General features: G+C 36.3%; 2 protein-coding genes across 2 annotated transcripts in view; one reads left to right on the top strand and one right to left on the bottom strand.

Annotated features, from left to right (window-relative positions):
• gabra5 (gamma-aminobutyric acid type A receptor subunit alpha5) overlaps positions 1-580 on the bottom strand; it is a 55,592-nt gene extending 55,012 nt beyond the window's left edge. Inside the window, exon 1 of the mRNA XM_056460172.1 lies at positions 93-580. The gene's annotated coding sequence lies outside the window, so the exon portion shown is untranslated. The remainder of the gene's footprint in view (positions 1-92) is intronic.
• Positions 581-9,411: 8,831 nt separating this feature from the next.
• gabrb3 (gamma-aminobutyric acid type A receptor subunit beta3) overlaps positions 9,412-25,522 on the top strand; it is a 92,094-nt gene continuing 75,983 nt past the window's right edge. The window contains 3 exon segments of the mRNA XM_056460173.1: positions 9,412-10,028; positions 10,120-10,211; positions 10,326-10,393. Coding sequence (XP_056316148.1) covers positions 9,949-10,028; positions 10,120-10,211; positions 10,326-10,393 — 240 coding nt within the window. The 5' untranslated portion in view covers positions 9,412-9,948.

The following is a 25,522-nucleotide window of genomic DNA, read 5'->3' on the forward strand; positions in this document are numbered from 1 at the left end:
CTTCTCTCTGTGGTAGTCTAGTGTACCACATCTCAACGCTTATCTGCGCAACCGTTCAAGCGTTACAGAGTTTAACAGGATTCTCCGCTTACCAGGTCGCCGGTTTGGACGTCCGATGCTCTCCCGACTATCGCCCGACTGTCACTCCCGTGGCATTTGTTCGTGTTTGGGACCAAAGTAATAGGACGTCACCTCCGCGCGCTGCATAATTACCCCCCGAGGGAAATTTGAGCGGCCGCTTGGGTTCCAAACTTATCTTGTTCGAGCTTATTCAGAGAAAAGCGCGATTAAACTGGCGCCTGCGTGCGGCACAAGCGCGGACGCTCGAAAATGAGTGGATTTCCCAACAATTCTGCTTACTTGGCATTTTGCGCGCGAGCGTTTACCCTGAGGCAGCCCCCCTGCACCAGGCTGTTTAATGAAGACTGGATTCCTCTTCACGCGACCATTATGTATCTCCACTGGGGATATTTATGCTTTAAGACTATTCCTTTCTCCCAATTAAAACGGGGTTGTGTATAAAAGAATCGTCCTGAGGCTAAATTAATTTGAAGTCTACTATATCAAATCATCAAGGTGTCAGTCAAAGACGCATAGCCTAATATTGATTTGGTAGAGATAAAAATGGTTTCACATAGTAGAGTTGGGAATTGGCTTATGAGTAACAGAGTGGGCTCTAGTAGTAATGAGGACAACCATCAGAGGGAACTCTCATCCCATTTTTTTCTGATGCTGACTATCACTGCAGTGCCTCAGTCGATAAAGTAAAAGCTCTACCTGCTCCAGTTTTTATGTTGTGCATGCTGTAAGTGGAGAGAACTTATTGAACTAGTTTCTTTTATAACAACACACTTTGTGCTGATTTGAGGTGACAGTACAACTGGGAAAATTGTTGCAAAGTCAGAATAAAAGAAGTGTGAAAAATGTGGCACAATGCTATTCTTAAATGATTAAGATTTAACTTTTAATCTATAACAAGCATCTGTATTAAAGAATCCCAGTTAAATACACTCACTAATGGTGACTAAAGTCATGCTTGCTGGAAGTGTAACAGCAAGACAGCCGAAGGAAGTCTTTGATTCAACTTAGTAAATTAAACATCTGCTTTGGGTTGGCTTTAATGGTCACAGTGCTATTCAGAAAAAAAATGTATCCGTTAGAACAAGATTTTATTTCTACATTCTTAAAGATTGTTTCTTCCTGCATCTTTTAAACAGCAGAGTAAGAGTGCGCTAGTGACGGATTGCGGTGCGGGTTTGACTTCCATTGAAACTAAGAACTGATTAAAAGTATACATTCAATGCAACGTAAGCTGGTTTGGATAAATATGTCTGACAAATGCATAAATGTAAAGCTTGTACAGTACATTAGGCATGGGCCGGTATAAGATTCTGACGGTATGGTAACTTTTGCGGTATTGTGATTACTGGTCTAAAATATATTCTTTTTAAATGCCTTTTTTCATAGATTTTTTTAGCATTTAAAATTGCATCTTTGGATATCTTTTCTGCTGGAGATACTGTTGTCCTAAAAAACAAAAAAAAAGTAACAAAAAAATCGTACACATACGTTAGGAACGGTATTGCAGAACATTCTGATGGTTTTAAAACCTTGACTTTTTCAAACCACGGTATACCTTGAAAACGGTTATCATCCCATGCCTACTTGTATTTTTTTAAAATATATTTATTATCTGTTTTTTGTCCTGTCTCTGTTATCCTGTTGCACTGTAGAAGCTCTGTCACGAAAACAAATTACTCATATGTGTGAACATACCTGGCAATAAAGCTCTTTCTGATTCTGATTTCTGATTCTGACATGGAGTTTTATTAGACACAGACATAATGTGATATTGTGTTTTGGGGATTGATTTATTTTTAAAGTGCTTTTGTCTACGTACCGATTGACTCGGTTGATGTGCACTCCAGAGATTTTCATACAAAAAACAGCTGTTACTTCCACAGTCCACCTGTGTCCTGTGAACATCTGATAAACCTGATCTAGTTGTTGTTGTTGATGTGTATGTGTGTGAGCATGTTCAGCAGAGCTTGAATAACTAAGATTACCAGAACTGCACAAAAACAGCATGCCTGAACTAAAAACATTATGAGTTATTTGTTACTGCTTTTTTGGGGTACTTTTTACTACAAATAATCAGAAACATCACACTTGTTTACAGAATGTGTTCTTTCTAAAATTAGAGTTGTGGCATGGGAATAGTAACATCACCTCCTTTTCTGTTTTGCAGGAATGCTGTGGATGGGAATAAAAAGCTGTTTGCAATTTATGACACAAGGTAAGTGTGTATGAGGTGTTTAAAAATAGGACGTAAAAAATACACAAACAAACAAACAAACAAACAAACAAACAAACAAACAAACAAACAAACAAACAAACAGACACTTTAATATAATCATGGAAAAAAATAATACTATTTTGCTCGATCGCTTTTTATTTAATATATATTTAATAAGTACGGCTTTAAATAATTAGCATTTTTTTTTTTTGGATAAATAAATGTTATGTTGAAAGGCAATGGAGCATTATTTCACCCATTTTTTTCAGACAATACATTTTCACCAACTCACTCACTTTCCTTTGGCTTAGCCCTTGGTTTATCAGGGGTAGCCACAGCGGAATGAACCGCCAATTACTCTGGCATATATTTTATGCAGCAGATGCCCTTCCAGCCATAACCCAACCCTTAGAGTACAACTCTTGAACCCCCAGTATGGGAAAACACCCATACACTCCCTCATTTACACACACACTCACACACTACAGCCAGTTTAGTTTATTGAATTCACCTATGTCATATGTGGGGAAACCCACACGAACGTGGGGTGAACATGCAAACTCCACATTGAAAGGTCACCTGGCCCAACTGGGACTCGAACCAGTGACCTTCTTGCAGTGAGAACACAGTGAGCTAGGGCTGAACAATATATCGTTTGAGCAATGATATCGCAATGTGTGTATCTGCAATAGTCACATCGCAGGATTTAGCACGATCGCCTCACAGCAAGAAGGTCACTGGTTCGAACCAGGGTCAGTTGGCTTTTCTGTCTAGGGTTTGCATGTTCTCCCCATGTTCGTGTGGGTTTCCTCCAGGTGCTCCAGTTTCCCTCATAGTCTAAAGATATGGTATAGGTGAATTGAATAAGCTAAATTGGCCGTAGTGTATGTGTGTGAATGTAAGAGTGTATGGGTGTTTCACAGTGCTGGGTTGTGGCTGGAAGGGCATACGGTGCGCAAAACATATGCTGGTTAAGTTAGCAGTTCATTCCGCTGTGGCGACCCCTGATTAATAAAGGGACTAAGCCAAAAATAAAATAAATGAATGAACAAATTATTGTATAAAATCCTTTATAAAACAATAGCCATGTTATCTTACATTTGATTGTTCAATTTCTATATTTCAATACTGTTAGACTTCAAAGAAAACCATCAAGTACTATTTATTTAACTTTTAGTTTCTCTTTCTATTAAGCTTTATTTTTTTTATATTTGCTTGTAATTTACTATATCTTATGCAAATGCACTGCATAGAAAAAGGTCACCCCAGCCAGTCGATCGAAATAAATGAAATATTTCCAATTAGAGCTATTCAAATCATCTGGTGAAATTATATTCATATCACAATCTATAATCGCAGGAAAACAAAATATCGCAATGTCCAATTTTTTCAATATTGTCCAGCCCAATCCACCACTGTGCACCACAATACATTTTCACAAAAGTTATTTTAAACATTAAAGCTTGAATTTAATAAGCTTCCTTTATATATTCAATCACTTCTGCAAACTAAATTAAATGTGGACACCAAATATAATGTCTCAAGAAATAATCAATAATTTTCTTCCTCTAATCTTTGTTTGAAGGACAACTTATTTTTAGTGTCACTTTCTACTAAAGATTGTATCTCCAAGCTGTTTCCATAGTATCGCAGGGGTCTGAATCCTTCGTTGGGTATTACGAGTGATTTTGTAGAGTTCTGTCTCAATCTAAAACAAATCAGACTCGCAATGTCAGCCACGTACATGCATTATTCATTCAGCACAGTGCAATATTCACTCCATCCAGAGGATCTATTTATCTGTGTCCATTTAATCTGGAGGGGGTGGCGGGGGCGTGTGGAGAAAAGAGGTCTTTTGCAACTGCGATTTGACACAAATGGAAGGAAAAACCCTTTCAGTGGATGCCAGTATAATCATGATTTCATTCCCCCTTATAGTAATACTACCTAACCTCTACAGTAGATCAGATAATCGCTTTGATAGTCTAGTGGGCGAAACTTGTGGACGCGGCCTTATACCTCACAATTAGGGAGGTCGGAGGACACTGGTCATTTGGAAGATGGAGACAGGGATCATAGTTAAAGGTTCCAGTCCTCCCACAGCCTGTTTGACTAGTGTTACTTTAAAGGCTTTAACAGCATTTGGCTTGGTGTGTGACCGTGACTTGGTGCCATTTGCTCAGCCCACACACTGAGGAGCCTTTGCATTTGCAGATGATGTGTGAGTGGAGTGCTTTGTTTGGATGATGGGATGTGGGTGTGTGTGGGTAAGTGCTGTTCAGAGCTACCCTCGCTTTCCATCTCTCTTCTTATAGTAGCCGTTCTTTAGAAATGTTTATGCTGCAAGAAGCATAGAAATGGTTCGCTATACGTACAGCTACAAAAAAATCCCATAAAGATTTTTTTTTCAATAATACTGAATACTTTCTATTAATCTATTCATGCTAACCTTGAGGTTTAAAGGTGAAAAGTAGTTCATGATTTTAATATTCAGATTCGACTGTAGGTCAGTGAACTTGTTAGGCAAAACGTGAAATAAATAAATATGATAAACTACAAAATTCAAATTACTTTACTGTTTTTTTCAATTTTATTTCAGTCAATTCATCCATTTATTTATGTTTAAAATGTTTAAGTTATATTTAAGAGATTAAACCTAATATTGATTCAACTTGGCAAATAACACATTAAATAATTGAGTTATTTTTAGGTTTTAAACTATCGTATTTTCTTGCAGGCAATAGAAAGAACATGAGGATGCCTTACAATTTAAGATGAATCTATTAACTTTAAAAGTCTTTTAACGTTACATTAAACTACTGCAAATCCAGCATTTGATGTCTGCATAAACTTTTTAAGAACCTTTTATAAGCTTTGAACTGCAAAATTCAAATTACTATACCGGTTTTATTTCAATTTTACTTAAGTCAATTCATTCATCTATTTATATGTCTAACAACAAACTTGGTAAATAAATAAAGCATTTAAAATAAATAGAGCAACATTTTTTGCTACTTATAAAAATAAAATGTTTAAGTTATACAGTGCATCCGAAAGTATTCATAGCGCTTCACTTTTTCCATTTTTTGTTATGCTACAGCCTTATTCCAAAATGGATTAAATTCATTTATTTCCTAAAAATTCTACACACAATACCCCATAATGACAATGTGAAAGAAGATTTTTTTGAAATTGTTGCAAATTTATTAAAAAAAAACCCTGAAAAATCACATGTACATAAGTGTTCACTGCCTTTGCTCAATACTTTGTTGATGCACCTTTGGCAGCAATTACAGCCTCAAGTCTTTTTGAATATGATGCCACAAGCTTGGCACACCTGTCTTTGGGAATTTTTGCCCATTCCTCTTTGCAGTTACTCCCAAGCTCTATTGGGTTGGATGGGAAGCGACAGTGTACAGCCATTTTCAGATCTCTCCAGAGATGTTCAATAGGATTTAGGTCTGGGCTCTGGCTGGGACACTCAAGGACATTCACCGAGTTCTTGTGAAGCCACTCGATTGATATTTTGGCTGTGTGCTTTTGGTCATTGTACTGCTGGAAGATGAACTGTCGCCCCAGTCTGACGTCAAGAGCACTCTGAAGCAGGTTTTCTTTCATCTTTCCCTCTATCCTGACTTGTCTTCCAGTTTCTGCAGCTGAAAAACATCCCCACAGCATAATGCTACCACCATGCGTCACTGTAGGGATTGTATTAACCTGGTGATGAGCGGTGACTGGTTCTCGTTGGAACTTTCAGAGCAACAGACTTTTTTCTGTAACCTACCCCACCCAGCCTTGTGCCTAGACAATCCTGCCTAGGAGGTCTACAAACAATTCCTTTGTCTTCATGCTTGGTTTGTGCTTTGGCATGCACTGTCAACCCTGGGACCTTATATAGATAGGTCTATGCCTTTTCAAATCATGTCCAATCACTGAATTTACCACAGGTGAACTCCAATTTAGCTGTTGAAACATCTCAAGAATGATCCGTGGAAACAGAATACACCTGAGCTCAATTTAGAGCTTCACGGCAAAGGCTGTGAATACTTATGTACATGTGATTTTTCAGGTTTTTTGTTTTTAATAAATCTTTTTTTCACATTGTCATTATGGGGTATTGTGTGTTGACTTTTGAGGAAATAAATGAATTTAAATGAATTTCCATTTTGGAATAAGGCTGTAACATAAAATGTGGAAAAAGTGAAGCGCTTTGAATACTTTCCGGATGCACTGTATATAAGAGATTAAACCTGATATTGATTCAACTTGGCAAATATCACATTGAATGAATTTAATTATTTTTACGTTTAAAACTGTAATAGTATTTTCTTGCAAGCAATAGAAAGAACATGAGGATGCCTTACAATTTAAATTGAATCTATTTAACTTTACAAGTCTTTAACTTTACATTAAACTACTCTAAAATGATAAAAAAAAACATCTTTACATTTTTTTTATCATTAAAAGGCTTGCAAATTGAGAAATCGATGTCTGCATAAACTTTTTAAGAAGCTTTTTAAGCTTTACTTGTTAGAAATGTTTTGTTATGTGACTGTCTCAGAATGTCAGATCATTTCAATATTTTTTTTCTTTACGTTCAATTCAAGTGGCAATTATGGATTGATTTTTGCTAACCTTGTTCAAATTCAATTTAACTCAATTGAAATCTAACCCTGGTACAGACAGGAGTCTGGATCAGCTGTCTTAAAATAGATTTAAGAACGTTTGCTAACAATTAATAAATGAGGAAGGCTATCATATAGTCCTAACACTTTTTCAGGTGCCAGATCAATAGCTAAATGTTGCCACACAAGAACAGAATAGTAATATGTACTTGATGACATACTGTAGAGTAAGAAGCATCCAATAGCATCTTAGTGGAGTCTCACCCCTTGCCTCTATGGAATAAAGCTTCTGAAACAGTACCAGGAAGCTCAGCCACATTGCTCTACATCCGGCGTCTGCTTCTAAAAGCATTAGGGCGGCATCAGTCCGCATATTGCAGTCTTAATGCAGTGTGAGGGATTTAAGGATGCCACTAACTTCAGCCATTGACCATGTCAAATCCACCAGCAGCTCCCGTAAACAACCTTTCCATTCAGTCAGAACAACTGGGACCAGTTTTATAAACACAGTTCAAATTAACAGGATTAGCTTAATGAGTGTTTAAAGCTTGGTAGAAGCCATTACACTTCTGCTTAATCTCCAGCAGACCGTCAAGCCTCACTGAAAATCTGATTATGTATAATAAAATTGTCTAGAGGCTCAATGGAGGAGCCTTAATATCTACTGATGGGGAGTAGAACTGAGAACGAGTAATATATCAGATTGATTATATCACAGAAGGTATCAATAAAGTAGCATTATTCCTCTTCCTCTCCATAAGGTGATGTTCTGTTTATCACCATAAGAGTGCATGCCGATGCAAAGGTACAGTAAAGGCCATGCTCTAATAAATGTAATGTTCTAATAAAATTCTGAAGCACTGCTATCTGATACCACCATAACTTGTTGTAGATACAGTATGTGCAGCTGAAATTATCTTCTCAGAAGGAGAGAGGGGGAGATTACGTGTCTGAAACACTCAAATGGAGAACAGTTAGCTTGGTAGCTGCAGTTATTACAGTAGATTTTTGTAGAATGTTTTAGCACACCTTAAAAAACATTTATATATAAAGTTGAAGTCGGAATTATTAGACCCCCTGAATTATTAGCCCCCCTATTTATTTTTTACCCCAATTTCTGTTTAACAGAGAGAAGATTTTTTCAACACATTTCTGAACAAAATAGTTTTAATAACTCATTTCTAATAACTGATTTATTTTATCTTTGCCATGATGCCAGTAAATAATATTTTACTAGATATTTTTCAAGACACTTCTATACAGCTTAAAGTGACATTTAAAGGCTTAACTAGGTTAATTAGGTTAACTAGGCAGGTTAGGGTAACTAGGCAAGTTATTGTATAATAATGTTTGTTTGTAGACTATTGAAAAAAATAGCTTAAAGCGGCTAATAATTCTGACCTTAAAATGGAATTAAAAAAATTAAAAACTGCTTTTATTCTAGCCGAAATAAAACAAATAATACTTTCACCAGAAGAAAAAATATTATCAGACATACTGTGAAAATTTCCTTGCTCTGTTAAACATCATTTTGGAAATATTCATTAAAAAAAATGAAAAAAAAGGGGGGGCTAATAATTCTGACTTTAACTATATATATATATATATATATATATATATATATATATATATATATATATATATATATATATATATATATATATATATATATATATATATAAGAAAATTATAAATACCTGGTTTTCCTGTAGTCACAGTGTTGCCAAACACATTTAAATATCATTTTCATGTATGTGGATGATACAGAAATTCCTGGCACTGGATGAACTCTTTAATAAACTCTTTTTATGTGTACAAAGTTTGACAAAAAATATTTTCAAAACAATATGGGTGAAATAATACTCCTTCATTCAGTGTAACATATTTATGTACGTGTACTGTACGTTATATTGTAAATGTAGTTGCTGCATTAAAATGATAGTATAAATGCTAACTAACATGGGCTAATAATTTCCATTTTCTTTGATTCTGTCAGGGTGTGGTTTTGAATTTCTGTTTCCAAGCAAATCTCTGTTTCCAACATCAAATCTTATCTGCACTCCTGCATTAAAACTGCAAGAATACATTTACAACACTCGTCGTGACTCATTATCTTCAGGGAATTGTTAAGTTGTAGGTTGATTTCTCCTCACAAAGATGTTAAATATGCACCCACCATCATCAACGACGAAACACATGAGCTTTTATCAATACAAATCCTACAATACTCACCGTTGTATTGCTCCCCGTGAAGGAAGAGTTAGAAAGAGGGGGAACCCTCTCCAGTCGTTCTCTTCAACTTTTTTCTCGCGAACATTTTCTCTGCTAAATAACTAGCACTGCTGTTTTGTGTTAAATTCTTGTTTGAATTAACATGTAGAATGAGTTTTTGTGGACAAACCGCGCGCTTCACGCCAGCTGTGTTCGCGACGAAGCTTGTGGAATGTCACGTGACTACTTTACTTATAGTGAAGTCCTCATGCTCTCATACCAATTTCATCACACTCCGGTCGGCTCGGTCATCAGACGAAATCAATAGCTTTCAGTTTCAGTTTCAAACTCTCACGTGCGAACATCTGCCAACAGGCATATTTTGTTGGGAGCGCGCGCAAAATAAGTCAGTTTACCCAAATGACTCTCAAGTGCTTCCTTTCCTTACAGCTGACACAGAAAGAGGCGTAAGGCTGAGACTTCAACTGAGGGTGTAGATTCGGGACAGCACAGCTACGGGCGTCAAAACCGAAGGATGGAGATCTGGCTGAGCCCCAAACACCGACTCCCCTGCTGCAAGCTCCGGTAGTGTCTTGGGCAAAATGCATTGTATTCCCCGAGCACCTAACCAAAAAACGCAGTCTCCGCAAGAGAGCGAAAACCCGGATCGCGGCGATTTGTTTACGCGTGTTTGACAGTAATTGGGAGTTCTTTAGCAAAGACACACTGATGGAATAACGTAACCTGTTACCTAAGCAAGGAAACCTTACAACGTCCGTTTTGTCGCTCAGTTCCTTGTCTGAAAGAGTATAAGGAATGTTTGGAATACAGAAACGAAGGCTGTTTGGTGTTCTTTCATTACCGGTAATTGTGGCAGTGATGTGCTGTGCTCAAAGGTAAGAAGAGCTAGTGGGGACCATGGCGCGGGAGCGTAGACCTCCTAAGCTCTGTTATGATGGAATAACCCTCTTTTTTCTTTCTTTTTAGCGCCAATGAACCAGGAAACATGTCTTTTGTCAAAGAGACAGTAGACAAGCTTTTGAAAGGCTATGACATTCGTCTACGACCAGATTTTGGAGGTATGTTGGTTACTTTATTATTTATCTCTTTAAAGATTGTTTTTTTTAAGATTTATATAAAATAATTAAATCCAGTCAGTGAACTTAAGAATTAAGTTTTTCTTCTCAATTAAGGTGCACCGGTTGCAGTTGGCATGAGCATCGATGTGGCGAGCATAGACATGGTGTCTGAGGTCAACATGGTATGTCTGTTTATTTCTTTAATTGTTTATTAAACACATGTGCTGTGAATCTTTCAGAATGAGCTTTCCATGGTGCTGAAACCTGGGAATCTCCGTGTGAATGATAGAGCTTCTCTTAATGGCAAAGAAAGTGTTTTAAGACTGAAATCGTTGTGAGGTGGTGTTTTTTTTTGTTTCTTCATCATGTTAATTATATCAGCATCAGCAATTAAATCACTTCTCATGTCAGATGATTATTTTATTATGATCTAAGAAAAGCTTGAAAAACATTAGTTTTCAGACTAGAAACTGCAGCGGTGTACTTTGTCATCAGCAAAAATTTGAGACTTGGACTACTTACTGCACTGACATGTTTTATTATTATTATTATTGAGATAGCGAACTAGTTTGTCTCTCATTGTGCATGGATAAAAAGTTTTTATATTGAAGTATTAGTGAATACATTATGAAGCACATTCTATTTGGCTATGTTTTGGCTGTAGACTTGATTGTGACTGTCAGAAAGATTGTATCAAAAGTCCTCGGCACTCTGTGTCCACATCAGTATGTTGTCTCCATGGCGACTGTGTCTATTTCACAGTCATGAATATGCAGATGGGTAAGCCCTCTCACCTGGGCGCTGAATGGAGGAAGCTGTCAGCTTACAGTCCCACTAGAGTACGGACACATATGCTAAGAGGACACAGCTTGACTGTAACTCACGAAGTGATCATCAGTCACCTGGACCTGTGTGCATTCAGTTGTGAAACTGATGGACACTGACATAAAGCTGGCAACATTTAGGAATCATAATATGTCAGACAGGTGTCAAAGTGCGGATCAAAACTGGCATATTTGTTGTTGCATTTCAGCTGGTGTGGTTATTGTCAAATTGTATATTTAATGAAAGCCTGAAATCAGATACATTGTGGTACTCTGCCATTGTGTCAAATCTGAGGATATGTGTGCTCGAGGTTTGGTGTCTGGTGCTTTACATTTCAAAAAGATAGTTTGTCCAGATATGCTGTCCAGACTATTGGGTAACCTAATATGTTTCTGCTTTCATTTGTTTTAGTATATTTACTTGGGCTGTTTTGGGGAAAACATGGAATTGTGTTTTTTTTTTTTGACAAATATTGCGATTTCGATTTGATTTGCAATTTAATTTTGTAGTCAGGCTTCAACTCAATCTGCATCATAGCTTCTTACTGCTAAAACGCAGTGAGTGTTAGTTAAAGGAACTAAAACGACATTACCTTACTCCAATGTTTATTCAAATTTGTTTTTAAACATTCAGAAATTAAACTTTTTCTCTAGAGCAAACAGTAGTGAGTTATGGCATTAGTTATCACCTGGTGCCTATGGTGCTTTTTTAGGTGCTGGTTGTTGTATCCTTGTCCTGTGCCAACAATTCTGTGACAGCTCTTACAAATGACCAGTTTTTGTTCGGTGTCTGTAACATTAAAACTAAAATATTCCCATTTAACCGACATGGTGTTTTTCTTTGATATGAATTTGTCTATGAATGCTTCTGAAGCGGCAGATGCCGTCATCCCACTTGTCTGCGCTTTCATGTTTGTTTTTTATTGTGGGCGTTCCGCATAGTTCGGCTGCGCAATTCTGATTGGGCAGAACAAAAGTGAACTCACTCAATTGGCTAGTAAGACTGTCACACACAGACGGCAGTCAAGCATTTGCTCTGGGCTGGGGAAATTATATAATACATATAAATTTCATGGCATCATGGTGGCGCAGTGGGTAGCACAATCACCTCACAGCAAGAAGGTTGCTGGTTCGAGCCCCATCTGGGTCAGTTGGCATTTCTGTGTGGAGTTTGCATGTAATTAATTAGTCTAATTAATTGGCCGTAGTGTGTGTATGTGAATGCAAGTGTGTATGGGAGTTTCGCAGTGCTGGGTTGTGGCTTGAAGGGCATCCGCTGTGTAAAACATGCTGGATAAATTAGCGGTTCATTCCGATGTGGCAACCCCAGATTAATAAAGGCACTAAGCTGAAAAGTGAATGAATGAATGACATTTCATGGCATCATGGTGGCGCAGTGGGTAGCTCAATCACCTCACAGCAAGAAGACCACTGATTCGAGCTCCATTTGGGTCAGTTGGCATTTCTGTGTGGAGTTTGTATGTAATTAATTAATCGAAAAATTGGCCATAGTGTGTGTATGTGAATGCAAGTGTGTATGGGGGTTTCCCAGTGTTAGGTTGTGACTGGAAGGGCATCCACTCCGTAAAACATATGCTGTATAAGTTGGCGGTTCATTCCGCTGTGGCGACCCCTGATAAATTAAGGGACTAATTCGAAGGAAAATCAATGAATGAATATAAATTTTACATCGCAGGCTCTTACGATTAGTTAATTGTAACATTTCAAATTGAGATTGTGATTCGATTTCGATTAATCGCACAGCCCTAATATTTGCCATGCAATGTCAGTCAGTGGGAAGCAAAACATTTGTGTTTTTGTTAATGTTTTTAATTTCAAGAAAAGAGACTCATATTTAAGAAAACTTTAGGGTGAGTAAATGACAGAATTTAGATTTTTGGGTGACCTGTCCCTTTAAGGCAGTCACTGGACTTACCTTTAAAGGTGAGAGTTTAAACAAGGTGCACTAATCCTAGATTACCCCAAAACATCTCTGATGGAGCTCACAACCAACACAATTACAATAAAATCTTTGCTTTTACATCTTTAAAAAATAGATATGGTGTAGTTTCTTAATTTAAGAGTTTGTTATTCAGTTAGTTATTTTTGATTTAGTTCTGTCTGTAGGAAAATATATATATACAGTTGAAGTCAGAATTATTAGCCTCCCTTTGATTTTTTTTCTTTTTAAAATTTTTCCTAAATGAAGTTTAACAGAGCAAAGAAATTTTCACAGTATGTCTGACAATATTTTTTCTTCTGGAGAAAGTCTTATTTGTTTTATTTCGGCTAGAATAAAAGCAGTTTTAAATTTTTAAAAAAGCATTTTATGGTCAAAATTATTAGCCCCTTTAAGCTATATACTTTTTCAATAGTCTACAGAACAAACCATCATTTTACAATAACTTGCCTCATTACCCTAACCTGCCTAGTTAACCTAATTAACCTAGTTAAGCTTTTAAATGTCACTTTAAGCTGTATAGAAGTGTCTTGAAAAAAATCTAGTAAAATATTATTTAATGTCATCATGGTAAAGATAAAATAAATCAGTTATTAGAAATGAGTTATTAAAACTATTATGTTTAGAAATGTGTTGAAAAAAATCTTCTCTCCGTTAAACAGAAATTGGGGAAAAAATAAACAAGAGGGCTAATAATTCAGGGGGGCTAATAATTCCGACTTCAACTGTATATGTTTTTGCGTCATATAATGCTTGTCGTCATGTGAGATGTGCACCACTCCGATTGGAGCTGTCTGTAATGCTATTCCACTCAGCCCAACTGTTCTGCCCACATATTTCCTTTCACTCACTTCTCCCACTCATGAATTGATCAGTGCATTTTTGCAATATTGAGATCATGAAAAATTAAAAACAGCCACACTTCCTCTTATCAGGTATTTGAATTATTCACTATAGCCACATTTAGCAATGGCTTTCCTGTAGAGTAAAACTGACCCTGTCAGCATGAAATATTAACTCAATTTGTTTCTGAAATCAACAGTGCTGCAGACATTAGCCCAGCTGATGAGGTTAGGCATGTGACTGAACTTAGAGCGCTTGCACAAGAAGTCTAATGGTAAGGTAATCAAGCAGACGCTAACAGGATTTTCCAGCCTAAGAATGGTGTTTGCTCTTTACAGATTAGTTATTTCTGTATAATGGATTAGCTTCCTTTAGAGGTACAAATTAGGATTACTTGGCCCATGTTGTTAATAGCAGTGATCCAGGCTGGGCGAGGACAAGAATGTGTGTGCGTGCATGCATATGTGTGTGTGGCAGGGGTTGGCTCAGCTCAGCAAAGCTCATCGAAGCCTAGCGCAGTGGGGATATCAGGGAAACCTCTGTGCACAGTAGGGATTACAGCAGTCAGTGTGATTATTATTCTGTGAGACAGTTAAGCATCCAGGGAGTGACAAGAATAGAGAGCAATATGAAATATCACCAGTACAGGCATATCCACGCATGCAGGAGCACACATTCAGCCTGTGTATACATGACTGCCGTATGGAGCAGTTCATCTCTCTTGAGATTATCTTTGAAGTGAAATGATTGAGATTGCATGTGTTTGCTGGTGTGATGTAGAAATGTGAGAAAGGCAAGAAGTAGTTCATCAAAGTTGAAACTTAGTCAACTTACAGATTGTGAGGAGAGGAATTGGCAGAATACATGCAAAATCTTAGCAATCATACACATACTTAATGTTTTCAGGCTTAAGTGAAGCTGCCTATTTTGTTTGTATGTTTGATTTGACTAGGATTTATACTGTATACAGTGCTTCCCACAGGTTTGAAATATACTTGCGGTGGTAGCTGGATTGAAACACACCTTTAACCTACATCACATAAATAGTTAACTATATGCGACAAACAAAACATAATTACATTTTTTACACTGTTATTATTATCTGTTTTAAACTTTTCTTTTTAATGGGTTAAAGTTAAAAAAAGACTGTTTTAAAAAAATAAACTATTTCACTTTTATGCTATTCAGGAGTCATGTGCACCCACTGACAGGTAAAATCTGCTTCTCTCTATCTTTTATTCAAGTACAGGTTTCTTTATTGGCATGACATTTTGTACAGTATTGTCAAAGCATTTTAGATGTATAAAATATGTAATATATTGATATTATCAAATAATAAAATATACAGCAAATGAAAAATGAACAAAACAATCTCTAAAAATTATAATTATTACAAGAATAAAACAATTATTTAAATACAACTAATGAGTTGATTACACATTTCTAACGGTGCACTAGTTTAGATGGAATTTTGTCCTCTCCGAGTATTTAGTAAAGTTTTTTTGAGTCGTTTAAATTAAAGAATTAATTATTTATTGTCTCTCTCACTCTTAGAAAAAGAAAGCAAAACCAAATCAGAACATTTTAGTAGATTTAAAAACCCCAGATCTCTGTAGTTCTGCAGAGCATGTGAGACTGTCTGTGGGAGTGTTGACAGTTCTTGGACAAACAGAACGAGCAGTATGAAACGGGTAAAGGAGAGAAGATTTTCCAATACTTAATCGCTTGCAGATGTTTGGTTATATTGGGCGGATACAGAAAAAAGTGTAAAAGGATGATAATAATTCTAAAAATAAAAAATGTCACTAAGGCACTTCCACCTCTTAGCCCTTCCCCTTACCCCTACCCCTCGTTTTGCGCATTCACGTGAAGGGGTTAGGATGTCCCAATTCTCTTTAGCTTGAATGTACAGGACTAGATGAATAAAGGAAATACTAATAATAATAATAATAATAATAATAATAATAATAATAATAACAACAACTAAGGGCAAGGGCTAGATACCCTTCGAATCAAAGATTTTTCAGCACCACACTTGAAACCAAGGGGTAAGAAAATTTTCCAGAATACACCAGCCACAACGGCAGCAGGGCTGCACGCGGAAGTAAAGAGAATTTGTATTTTTTGTCATTATAATGCATTTTTTACAACAAAGAAGCATATGTTTTAATACATCCATAACCTCGTTCCCGTTTTACTATCTCGTTTAAAAAAATGCTAAAATAAAACCCACAGAATTTTGCTATCTATAATCCATAATAATAACTCTTGTATAGTAGTCTTACAACATTCTGACACTCGATGACACTCGAATACCCTGTCAGAAAAGTCTAGTGGCTGGTAATGACTTTTTTACAGTGTCTGTATTAATGTTAATGTTGTATTTGTGTGTTTACATAGATGAGTATGGCCAGGGTGTAAATGCACAGTACAGTTATGATCTTATTGCCACATTATTTCATTATTATAACATGATATATGCCTTCAGTGATTTCCTGAAGATAAATACCAAAAAAATAACACAACTGGAATAACTACAGCAGTTGCCATCGTCAATCTCATATGAAGCAAGAGCTCACGATGACATATGATGACGTGTGCAGGTGTTGTAACGGTGTTATATTTCTTAGGAGTACTTTTTAAAGGGAAGGGGTAGGGGTACAAAAATAGAATTGGGATCGGGCCTTAATATACTTGGGTGGCAGGTAATATACCTGGGCTGCCCGCCAAAGTAAAGTCTATATGTGGGAAGCACTGCTATATGTTAAAGTACTGACATAGTCTGTTATGCATCCTCATGTTGTTTCATATATGACTTTCTCCTGTGTAACATATTTGAACAATAAACAATGCATCTGTATGTTCATCAAAGCTGAATGGAAAGAGAAATGGATAGAATAGTTGAAATCATATGCAAATGTTGCTGTCCATGGTGCTGAACTGCTGATGCTTGTTCTGAGGTGCTGAAATGTTCTAACTTAAAGACATAGTTCATTTAGAAATTATTTTACTTTTACTCACCATTCTGTTGTACCAAATCTATATAACATAAAAGGAGTACTATGTAAAAGGCGTGTAACATATAAAAATAAAACAAAATTGAATTGCACAGGAGTTGATTATTTTAGCCTATTGTTGTGGGGACGAAAATGAACAGAATTGACAAAATCACAGCAGCCGCATGCAAAAATGGCTAGCCATGATGCTGAAATGCTGGTACTTATGCTGGTACTTATTTTGTGTTCATGATTGTATTCTGAAACTTAGATTCTAAAACTTAAATTCTGAAAAATACCTTAAAATTGAAAATCTGTATTTTTTTACTCAACCTCATTTGTTGCTAACAGGTATTACTTAATTTCACTTTTAAAGAATCAGAAGATAATTTAACATATAGGCCACAATATATTCAATCAAAATTGCATTTTAAATATGCATCAGATGACAACATAATAGAACCTGTGAAAAATCTTAGCTGTCATATACGGTATTTACCACAAGACACGTCAAGGTTTATTGTCATTCCTCTACATGTGTGGACATAAAGTGGAATGAAATGTCATCACTTCCAGGACCACGGTGCTACATATATAAAGATAAACAAATATAAACACAACACTGGACATCTGAGCAATTTAAACTTATACATAAGCTGGACCTTACCAGAGGGGTAATCCAACTAAACATATACATATAAATAGTTAACCATACTTAAAAAAAACAGACTCTGTGGTTACTTTACGAAATATAGTGCAACATTGTTCAAATGATGTTCTGTCCATGGTGCTGAAAGGTTGGTGCTCATTTTGGGTGTATGTGTGAGATTTTACATGAATTCTGAATTTAGTAATGATATATTCTAAATTAAAGGGGAAAAACGTATTTAAACATTTTATTGATTGATTGATTGATTGATTGATTGATTGATTGATTGATTGATTGATTGATTCATTCATTCATTCATTCATTCATTCATTCAGCTCATCTCAACAAATCATGCAGATTTGTCTTGTCAAAAATTGTATGCATTTTTTTCTTGATATAAAGTCTGTGTGATTTGATAAGGATTTGTATTTGCTGTATATTGATATTGACAAAAACTAACTTATAGGGATAGTTTTTTAAAAGTTATAATTCTGAGATTTTTATTCTACGCTAACCCTCATACTGTTCCAAACCTGTATGACTTACTTTCACTTGGTGCATGAAAAAAGATAACTTGAGGAAAGTTTTTTGATCTCTGTTTTTAGTAGAAGAAACTAATTCACCCAGTTTTGTAATGACATATTTTTCGTTTTTTAGCCTACAAAATGAAACAAATCAGCACAGAAATCATTCATATTGTGACGATTTACTGCTTGTGAACTTTGTACAACATAGAACATTACTATATATATTCTAGGGCCCCACAATATAATGTTTCAGCATCAATATCACAATGTGCAAATCCGCAATAGTCCCATCACAGAATCTGCAATGTCACTTTAAGTTCAGTTATAGTTTATTCATTCATTAGGAAATTTGAGTGGGATAATAGTTGACCACATTGTGGAATTTAACCTTAAAAGTGTGAAAGTTTTTCGTTTACTTGTTTGCTTTGTTTTTAATGCGCATTACTTTGAGATTTCAAGTGTATTTAAATAATTTTTGTATATGAAATCATAACATTTTAACAAAGATTAGTTGTTTATTTTTCATACAACAAAGACTATGAAGTGTAATAAATTTGATTATTTAGTTTCTGTAACAGGATACAGTTAGAATCATTCCAGAAAACTGTAAAAATGCTAAATGTTTAATTTAGGCAGATTATTTGACCTACGAAATCATTCCAATCAAAATCAAATTATGAATTATTTCCTAATTGAGCTATATTAATTATCTGGTGAAATTATATTCGTATTGCAATATATATCACGGAAAAACAAAACATCGCAATGCCAGTTTTTTCTGATATTGTGCAGCCCCAACACATTCCATATGTCATTGTATTATAACCATGTACTTAGCTTTATTCTGTTACTCTGACATTTCTAGTCAAGCTCTCTCTACACACACACACACACACACACACACACACACACACATACTTAACAGGACATTACACTGCCAATATGTCACATGAAGCAGCTTTCATTTTGTGTTTGCTTCATTTCAATAACAGGCCCCTGGAGTGTTCCATACAGATTCTCCTGTAAGTGTGGCTGACAACACCAAAGAATTTCTTTGACCTCAGGTTGCCTTTAAAAGCCGTTCTTCTTGAACATCCCATTTATAATAGCCCTTTATTGTATCAAGGCAGAGCTTTTTGAAATGTTTAAAGGAGTTTGAATATGAAATAGTTGCTTGTTGATTTAATGTTGTGTCTCTTTCTTAGTGTCTGTGTCTAGCCTTTGGACTGAATAAGCTTTAGAAGAGGTTTTTGTGAGATAGAATTTGTGTGTAGTTATACAACGCATATCTGTATCAACAGGTGGGCTTGTATGTATTGTAATCATTAAGTTCATTCTGCAACTTTGTTTGTCAAAGACATTCATTATTTATTTGTCTATCATTATTAGCATTCATTTTCAAGAAATTGACCAGAAGTTGCATAAAATGTATGCTTTGTAATGTCTGGACATTGTCTACTTTTGAAATAACATATAATACAAAAACTGTTTCTGCTTCCATAAACAGATTAACCATTTTTTCAACACTGAATCAGCATTTTAGAAGGATTCCGGAATGATCATGTGACCCTAAAAACTGCAGAGGTGATTCCAGAAAATTCAGCTTTTTCATTACAGGTATAATTAAAACAGGTGACTTTGCTGTGAAGCACCCAGAGGAAACCCACGCCAACAAGGGGAGGACATGCAAACTCCACACAGAAATACCAACTGACCCAGCCGAGGCTCAAACCAGTGATCTTCTTGCTGGGAGGCGAATGTGCTACCCACTGCGCAACTGTGCAGCTCCAATTTATCTTTATTTATTTATGATTTGGTTATGGGTAAAACTAAGACCATGCGGGTCAGGTAGTTGAAACGGTAGGCTATAAATAATTAATTCATTATAAATTAATTAATTATTCGTAAATAATTAATTCACCACTGCCTACGACAACGATGCCATCCTCCATCACAATGTTTCACATTAGACATTGTACGATGCCCAATTGGTCAACATCGCCCAACCCTACCATACAACCATAGTGAGCATCAGACATATAAATATCAAACTTTTAAATGATAGTGGGGGTGTCACGGTGGTGCAGTGGGAAGCACGATCACCTCACAGCAAGAAGGTTGCTGGTTTGAGCCCCGGCTGGGTCAGTTGGAATTTCTGTGTGGAGTTTGCATGTTCTCCCCGTGTTCGCATGGGTTTCCTCTGGGTGGGTTTCCCCCACAGTCCAAAGACAACTGGTACAGGTGAATTGGGTAAGCTAAATTGGCCATAGTGTATGAGTGTGAAAGAGTGTGTATGGGTGTTTCCCAGTGAAGGGTTGTGGTTGGAATGGCATCCGCTGTGTAAAACATATGCTGGATAAGGTGGCGGTTCATTCTGCTGTGGTGACCCCTGATTAATAAGGGACTAAGCCGAAAAGAAAATGAATGAATGGCCACATTTGAACCCGTGTTAGTGAACAATGGGCTTTTTCCAGAACAGTGTCTGCAAATAAACAGTGATAAGGCCACATCAGCCAGATCTTGACTGAGCGGTGTAGTCAACTCAGGTCAATTTCACAAAACCGAAAGGCGTAAATGATGCTCAAAGTTGACATTTAGACAGTTAAACTGCAGGTGTAGCTGAATGTGATAGATTGATAGAGGTAATATAGTGACAGAATTGCAAAACGGCCGCATGCAGCCATGATTAGTCCAACCTGTTAACTCTTGCCATTAGCCAGTGAGTCACAGGAAAACATGTCCTGATTGACTGACATATCCACGGCTTTTCTTACACCCCTTCTGACTGTGACAAGGCCTGATTGTGTGGCGTAGTGTATAAATAGCCGGCTGCCATAGCAATGAGGCTTGCTCTTGCAGAGTGTCAGGTGGGCAGGCAGTGTGTGTGTGTTGAACGTTAAATGGTGGTACCTCATTAGCTAGACTGACGTGCCAAAGACAGACATGAAACACATCAAGATTTTAGTTAGTGCATGTGTTAATGAAACCAAGAAGAACCGAATCAATGGAGTGGATGTGTTTGTCACATTAGATGACAAAAGTAACGCTCCCAAGGGTTCGGTAGTGACATGGGCAGACATTACAGGAGAATTTCTGCCTTCTCACAGCATTCAAGCGCATAGACTGAGACAACGCTGAGAAGCTCTCCAGATTTTTACCCCAGAGGCTTATGTTTGCCGGGTTTTTCCTCTGAATATCTACATTGGTTTTTTGCTCATGCTGTGAAAGAATCACTAGTTACTGTCACAAGTTTTTGGCTAATCATATCATACCCTGGAGTTTGTTTTGGAAGGTTACACCGATGTATCTTGTTCAGTACAAGTAAAAGGGTTAAGACTGCATCTATGTCATGTTGTTGATTGTCTATTATAGTTACACTCCAAAAATGACGCTTGCTGCTTGTTCATTCATTCATTCATGCTTTCATTTTCTAGTCTCTGTATTAATCAGGGGTCGCCACAGCGGAATGAACCACCAACTTATCCAGCATATGCTTTATGCAGTGGATGCCCTTCCAGCTGCAACCCTTTACTGGGAAACACCCATACACTCATTCACAAACATGCACTACGAACAATTTAGCTTACCCAATTCACCTATAGCGCATGTCTTTGGTGGAAACCAGAGCACCCTTGGGAAAGGCAAGGCAAGGCAAACTTTATTTATAGAGCACAATTTTACACAATCTTACTTGATCCAAAGTGCTTTACAATAAAGTAAACTAGACAATAAAAATAAAAACTGGTATTAAAAATACAAAGAAATATATGTATAAAATACTAAAATACAAATAAAAAATAACTTGCATGCGTCACTCAAAGGCAAGAGAGTAAAAATAAGTCTTTAAGTTAGATTTAAAATCATCCAATGAAGGAGAAATCCTGATGTTCAGAGGGAGACTGTTCCAGAGCCTTGGGGCCGCAACACAGAAAGCTCGATCACCTTTTGATTTGCAGTGAGACCAAGGGACAGACAAAAGAAACTGGTCATGGGATCTTAATGGTCTACAAGCTGTGTAAGGCCTAATAAGTTCACTGACATAGGCCGGGGCAGAATTGTGCAATACTTTATAAGTGAAAACAAGGATTTTAAAATCAACTCTAAATTTTATAGGAAGCCAGTGCAATGAGGCGAGGACAGGGGAGATATGATCTCTTTTCCTGTTAACGTTCTTGTTATTAATCTGGCGGCTGCATTTTTGGACCAACTGTAGCCGAGAGAGTGTTGACTGAGGTAGACCAATGTACAAAGAGTTGCAGTAGTCTAACCGAGAGGAGATTAAAGCATGTGTTATGATATCTAAATCTTTTTCTAGAAAGAAACGGTTTAACTTTTGCCACCAATCTAAGCTGGAAAAAACTGCTCTTTACAACTGCATTTACATGTGTGTCAAACTGCAAGAGTGGATCAAAGATAACTTTGAGATTCTTGGAGTGATTGTGCAGATTGTCATTTAGGACTCCTAGCTGAGTTTTAATAGAATCGTTGGTTGCAGCAGGACCTAATAATAACACTTCTGTTTTATTTTCATTTAGTTGCAGAGAATTATTTGTCATCCAGGTCTTAATGTCGGTTAGGCATAAGAAAAGATTTTCTAAAGACAAATCTTTTCCTAGTTTCATGGGAAAATATAGTTGGAGATCATTAGCATAGCAGTGATAGTTTATGTTATGTTTGCGGAGTATTGAGCTTAAAGGAAGCATATAAAGATAAAATAAAAGAGGGCCAAGAATGGATCCTTGTGGAACACCACAATGAATGGGTTTAGGTGGTGAGGTAAAGGATCCAATATTTACAGAAAAAGATCTTCCCTTAGATATGAGGAGAACCACTGTAAGGCAAGGCCCTGAACCCCAACAACACACTTAAGTCGTTTCAATAAAATGTTGTGATCTACAGTATCAAAAGCAGCACTTAGGCCTTAAAGTATTAAAATCGCAGATGACCCAGAATCCATGAAGAGTAAAATGTCATTTGTGACTTTCAGTAGTGCAGACTCTAAAATATGAAAAATGTCCAGATATGGGGTCAATTTAGTAGTACAATTTGATACCACGTGAACACGGGGAGAACATGCAAACTCCTCACAGAAATGCCAACCGACCCAGCCGGCTTGAACCAGTGGCCTTCTTGCTGTGAGATGAAAGGCGCTACCCACTGCGCCACCGTGCTGCCCTGTTTGTTCAAACTACTTATTGACAAGTGACTGTGTAAATAGACGTTCTAGAAAATAGTAAAGTGGAAATCAATGGAAGATAGTTAATGTAGTTTTGCTGGTTTATGGTCTACCGCTCAGAAATAAAGGTACAAGAGCTGTCACTGGTGTGGTACTATTTCAAAAGGGTTCATATTGGTAACTCAAATGTATACAGTTGAAGTCAGAATTATTAGCCCCCTGAATTATTAGCCCCCTGTTTATTTTTTCCCCAATTTCTGTTTAACGGAGAGAAGATTTTTTTCAGCACACAAAAATAACAATTCTGCAGTGATTTTTTGCTATTTCTGCTGAGAGCTCTATGAAAAATCTGCGGATTTATGCGGGAATCATTTTGGGATTATTGTAATTAAAATCTTAATATATGAAATAAAAGATAATAGCTTTTTAACTTTTATTTAATGGTTACACTGCATATTCATCTAGATTCACTTGTTTGGTAAAAAAAAAAGCAAGTCTCCCATATAATATATTTACTAAGAGACAGAAATTATTACTTTACAAACTGTATTGTAAATAAATTAATAAACACTTTCATATTAGTCAATATTATTCATTCATTCATTCATTCATTCATTCATTTTCTTTTCAGCTTAGTCCCTTTATTAATCAGGGGTCACCACAGCGGAATGAACCGCCAACTTATCCAGCATGTGTTTTAAGCAGCAGATGAATCATCCAAACACAACAGACTATTTAGCTTACTCAATTCACCTATACCACATGTCTTTGGACTTGTGGGGGAAACCAAAGCAGCCATGGCTCAAACCAGCGACATTTTTGCTGTGAGGCGACAGCGCTACCCACTGCACCATGGCGTCGCCCCATCAATATTATTACTGAAATCAAATTAAAAACTGAATAAATTTACACAAGTAAATAAATAGACTCAATGATGGGCTAAAAATTTGCGGATTTCTGCGCGTGCAGATTCCGTGTAGGCCTTTGCAGTTTCAATAACTGATTTATTTTTATTCGCCATGATGACAGAACATATTACTTAACTGGATATTTTTCATAACACTAGTACATAACACTCAGCTTAAAGTGACATTTAACGGCTTAATTAGGTTAACTAGGCAGGTTAAGATAATTAGGGTAATTAGGCAAGTTGTTATTGTATAACGATGGTTTGTTCTGTAGACTATCGAAAAAAATATAGCTTAAAGAGGATAATAACTTTGACCTTAAAATGTTTTTTAAAAATTAAAACTGCCTTTTATTCTAGCCAAAATAAACTAAATAAGACTTTCTCCAGAAGGAAAAATATTATCAGACATGCTGTGAAAATTTTCTTGCTTTGTTAAACATAATTTGGGAAATATTTAAAAAAGAAAAACAAATCAAAGGGGGCTACTAATTCTGACTTCAACTGGATATTAATTCCTAAAAATTTCAAGAGGTACACTTTTGTAGTTTTTAGGTACAAATGTTAATGTTATTTCTGAGTAATAATTAATCATACAATAATAAAAAAAAATTTAAAGTAAAGGTAAATTAATTTGTACTTGGTGAATGGTTTACAGTGTGTTTTGTTATTGTGTCTGTGGAAATCATCATTTGAATGTCACTTTGAATGGCATAGTTACACTGCATCTCTTCGTTTTATAAAAAAACTGGAAGACTGAACACACTGTACGTTTCTCAAACAAGATTGTGAGCAATTTAGTGACACTATATGATGTAGAGTTTTATTATTTCTGGTTCCTTGTCTTATAGATTTTTAATACAATTCTATGAGCACAGTTGTTGAGTCTTTGTTTTTGAATACAGTTGTAGTTGAACTTTTTTTTAAAGCAGGTTCACACTATTTTGGTCAAACTGTCCTTAAAAACAATATGGTTGTATTATTTAAATAAATGTGTCAAAGGTTTTAAAGGCTAAAAACTCTCTTTCTCTTAGTGCATTTGTGCATTTAGTAAGTTTTTTTCCTACTGTATGTACTGTACATCGCTTTTTACTATACCAGTGTCTCTATCCATTTCATCTATTATCAGCAGTAGTAGTAACATCCTTAAACACACTGAGATGTATTTTCACTCACAGATTTAAGACTTATGGCAAAGAATATCCCATTCCAAGCCGTCTGTCAGCAAGATTGCTTGGAAAATGCAAAAGAAAAAAATATATATAACACTCTTCCATAAAATGAATTAAATACAATTTGCATCTAACGGACCGTGCTGCTTACACAGCCTCTCTCGAGGAGGGACCAGCACAGGCACTATTAAATTACACTGTCAAAATGTGCTGTTAGCAAGCAGAATATTTCTCAGAAATCAAAAGCATTCAGACAT

Source organism: Danio aesculapii, chromosome 6 (assembly GCF_903798145.1).
Source record: "Danio aesculapii chromosome 6, fDanAes4.1, whole genome shotgun sequence".
Lineage (NCBI taxonomy): Eukaryota > Metazoa > Chordata > Actinopteri > Cypriniformes > Danionidae > Danio > Danio aesculapii.